Below are 3,885 nucleotides of genomic sequence, written 5' to 3' on the forward strand. Positions count from 1 at the left end.
AAAGATGTAGAGCAAGCCCGTCTCATGAGGGCACAGCCCAGGTGGACTAGCCTGTTCTAGGGAGAAAGTCCGGGCGTGTCTCACCCACTGCCAACAGCAGCAACCCGGGAAGCCAAGGATTGCAACAGCCCCCCCCCTCCCACCCTGGCATGTGGTAATGGCTCAATTCTGAACAGTATAAAAGGGATCTTCTTCCTGCAGGTTCCACAACGCTCCTTCCCTTCTTCTGGTATTCCTTCCTCTCCAGGCTCTGGCTGGTAAGTGTCGATTTCTCCTTTTAGGTTCCAAGTTCCACGCTGTGGCCCAAACTGCCCTGACTATGGGTCTGCTAAATGGAGAAGAGAGGGTAGCTCTACCACTAGCTGCCACGAACTTGGCAAAAACCCAAGTGGGCTAGACTAGAATCCTGGGCTCTCTTTCTCTTGGACCTAAGTATGTAGGGACCCTGGTTGGGAAGTGATTCTTTGTAAGATTTGAACTCAGGTCCTTTGACCCCAAATCTAGTGCTCTTTCCAACTGTCCTAGTCTCAAAACACTTCAGAGGCATTGCGTTCAATTCTGGGAAGGGCATTGGTCTTCTGTTCAGCCTGCAGGAAAGGGGCCCTCAAACAAGCCTTCAAAAGATCACTTGAAATGACTGAGTGGGGGGCGGGGAAGATGGTGTTTAGCCTAGAGCAGTGAAGACTTAGGGAGGGGATCTCATTTGGAAGAGGGATTAGATTTATTTTATTTAGCTCCGTAATGCATAACTAGGAACATTGGGTGGAAGATGTAGAGAGACGTCTACTTAGGCTCACATAGAGAAAAACTTCTTAACAATTAGAGTTATACAAAAATGGAATGATTTGCCTCAGGAGGGAATGGGTTGGGGGCAGCTAAGTGGTGTAGTGGATAAAGGACAGACCCTGGATTCAGGAGGATCTGAGTTCAAATCCAGCCTCAGACACTTAACACTTACTAGCTGTGTGACCCTGGGCAAGTCACTTAACCCCAATTGCCTCACCAAAGGGAAAAAAAAAGAAAGAGGAGGGAATGGGTTACCTCTCTTTGGAAGTCTTTTGAGTGAGGTCTGGGTGACTGGCTTTTTAGTTATATTATAGAGGGGATTCTGCTAGGGTCTGCAATGGGCTGACTGGCCTCTGAAGGCCCTTCTGGCCCTGAGATTCTAAGACAGTGTGTCCATGGATGGGTGTACTGTTGAGGATAAGCCAATGTATGGGATAATGGAAAGACAAACTACCATCCTTACTCCTTCCACGAAAAAAAAAATCAGTATAGTTTCTCATGATTTTCAACCTGGAGGAAAAAGATTACTTAATCCTCTTGTAGGGAATTTGTAATTACGGCTTTTTGGCCATGGAGTGTTGTCTTTGCCACTTATGGGATCAAATGGTGATCCATAGGTCCCTAGACCTTCACCCTCAACTCTCTGCCTCCCTCTTGCTTTATGATCTCATTCTGAGTTGGGTGGTTGAAGAGGCAGAGAGCATATTTGGAGTGAGACTTTAGAGAAGTCACTGAACCTTTCTCTTCAGCCTCAGTCTTCTCATCCGGAAAATGAAAGGGTTGGACTACATGAGTAGAACTGCTGCTTCCTGCTCTAAATCTAGATCTTGTGACCTCTTAGTCCTTTCTCTTCTAGAAAATGAAACCCATGGTCTCTTTTTCTTTTAGATTTTTTTTCTGAACCAAAGATGACTAATACCACGTTAGAAAAATCCGTTACTGGAGTGATGAATGTCTTTCATAAGTACAGCACGAAGAAAGAGGGCTTTGATGAACTGAACCTCATGGAGCTAACTGACCTCATTAAGAAAGAGTATCCTACTTTCCTCTCAATCTGTGTAAGTGGGGGCCATTAATTAAGGAGACAATGGTGCTTGAACCTTCTCCAAGTCACATTCTTTTCTCATGTGGGGAATCTGGAGCCAGGGTATTTTAGGTCCTGATTATTATTATTGTTGTTGTTATTATTATTATTTACACATATGGTCCATGGAAACCTGGTTGGAGATAAGCATCCTTATTCCCTCTGGAGGTCAGTGGCTGAATCTGGGGAAAGGGGTTCTGGGAAGGGACTACCCCAAAGTGGCTTTCAAAGAACCAAGTCTAAATCTGTATATCCTAAGAGGAAAAAAACAATTACCCCTGTCTATTGGTGCAATGCTGGGCCTGGACTCAGGAAGACTCATCTTTCTGAATTCAAATCTGACCTCAGATACTTATTATCTACCTGTGTGACTATGGGTAAATCACTTAACCCTGTCAGACTCAGTTTCCTCATCTGTAAAATGAATTTGAGAAGGGAATGGCAAACTTTACCAAGCTACACCAAGAAAACCCCAAATGGGGTCATGAAGAGTTGGACATGACTGAAAACAACTGAACAAAATTATTTTCAGTTATATAACTCCGCAAGTCCCATAAAATATCATAAATAACTCAGATTTTTCTTGCATTTTCCTTACAACAATACTATGAGGAAGATAGTCCAAATATTATTATACACATTTTAGTGATAAGGAAACTGGGTTGTAGAGAGAGGTTAACTGATTTGCCCAGACCCAATGTCTAGTGTCCAACCTAAGTGTCAATGCCTAGACTCAAATCCAGATGTTGACTCCAAGATTGGTTTTCTGTCCCTTCTAGTGGGACACCATTCGTGCAGATATTGTATCTGAGTACTAAATATTCTTCTCTGGTAACTCAGAAAAACATCTAGCTCAATTTCCAGGAGCAATTAGGCACTTAATTAACAGGGATGATTTATCATACTGACCAAAGTCAGGTTCCTCTGTTTCTCAAATTCCTCTTAAAAGAGACTTCAGTAGGAGAAAGGGCTTTGACCATTCTTAATCTTAACCCTGTTTAGATATTTAAGTACTCTATGTGAAGAAAAAAAGGCATGAAAAGTCCCATCTGCTTAAAATATATTCTCCCATTCTCCTGAATATCTGTCTGCTAGAAGTCCCCGTTAAAATATATAAATTGGTATAAGTAGCCTTAAGCACTGACATGACCACAAATTGGTTTATAAGATTAAGTAACAGATAGTCTGGTTCTAAGGGAAGGGGAGGGAAGACAGATCAGTTTTGAAAAATTTCTCCATTTGCGGAACTGAGAAAAGGCTGGAACATGAGGTATGGAGAGGATATAGTCCCCAGATGAGCTTCACTTAATTTAGCACTTTCTTTTTCTAGGGCAAAGGCGATCCAGATGGCTTCATAAAAAGTCTTTTTGACAAGTATAAGGGTAAAGATGAACAAGTCAACTTTAACAAATATACGAAAATCATAGGCAAAATAACCGACACCTACCACAACCTGAGCCATGGCCGTACCACCTGTGGTACCGGGAAATGAACACAATTAGATCGTGTTGATGAGATCCATGGATAGAAGGGATGAATCCAGCCCATCCTAGGATGGGGAGCTTGTGAGAGCTAACTTGAACCAATAAAGCATCTCCTTTACTTTATATTATGGCTCCTGTATTTTTTCCCCTCCTTTTGATATATAACTTAATTTTTACCGGAGAATCACCTTTTTTTCCAACTCTTCATCATCTGATTTGTAGGCTGTATTTCAATTAAATGTTGTCTCATTGATGTAAATTCTCCCTCCACTCCTAAAAATCCACAGTACATACACTCTTTTTCTTCCTGAATGATTCTTGCTCATATCTTCCACCAAGACCTGACAAACACATGAACACAGAACACATTTGGGTCACTGGCTCATAGGTGCTGTCCTATAGGCCAAAATCTAGTCAAAGGTTTTGAATGAACTCAGAGCTATTTAATTGTTATTTTAACTATTTTTATATTGTTATTATTTATCATTTTATTATTGATTTTTCCCACTTATTTTATTATTGTTTGTTTTA

At 41.4% G+C, this 3,885-nt stretch overlaps 1 protein-coding gene across 1 annotated transcript; it reads left to right on the forward strand.

Annotated features, from left to right (window-relative positions):
- The first annotated feature begins 222 nt into the window (after positions 1-222).
- On the forward strand, positions 223-3,477 carry LOC122726353 (protein S100-A7-like 2). The gene is made up of 3 exons (XM_043964025.1): positions 223-257; positions 1,675-1,844; positions 3,201-3,477. Exons 2-3 carry the CDS (start codon positions 1,695-1,697, stop codon positions 3,360-3,362), a joined length of 312 nt encoding a protein of 103 aa, XP_043819960.1. The 5' UTR covers positions 223-257; positions 1,675-1,694; the 3' UTR covers positions 3,363-3,477.
- Positions 3,478-3,885: the final 408 nt, after the last annotated feature.

Source organism: Dromiciops gliroides, chromosome 4 (genome assembly GCF_019393635.1).
Source record: "Dromiciops gliroides isolate mDroGli1 chromosome 4, mDroGli1.pri, whole genome shotgun sequence".
In the NCBI taxonomy this organism is placed as follows: domain Eukaryota; kingdom Metazoa; phylum Chordata; class Mammalia; order Microbiotheria; family Microbiotheriidae; genus Dromiciops; species Dromiciops gliroides.

Excerpts from the sequence above, each read along its gene's own strand:
- LOC122726353 (XM_043964025.1), top strand. The coding sequence starts at position 1,695 with ATGACTAATACCACGTTAGAAAAATCCGTTACTGGAGTGATGAATGTC. Across the intron at positions 1,845-3,200 it reads CTACTTTCCTCTCAATCTGT|GGCAAAGGCGATCCAGATGG; the intron begins GTAAGTGGGGGC and ends TTCTTTTTCTAG.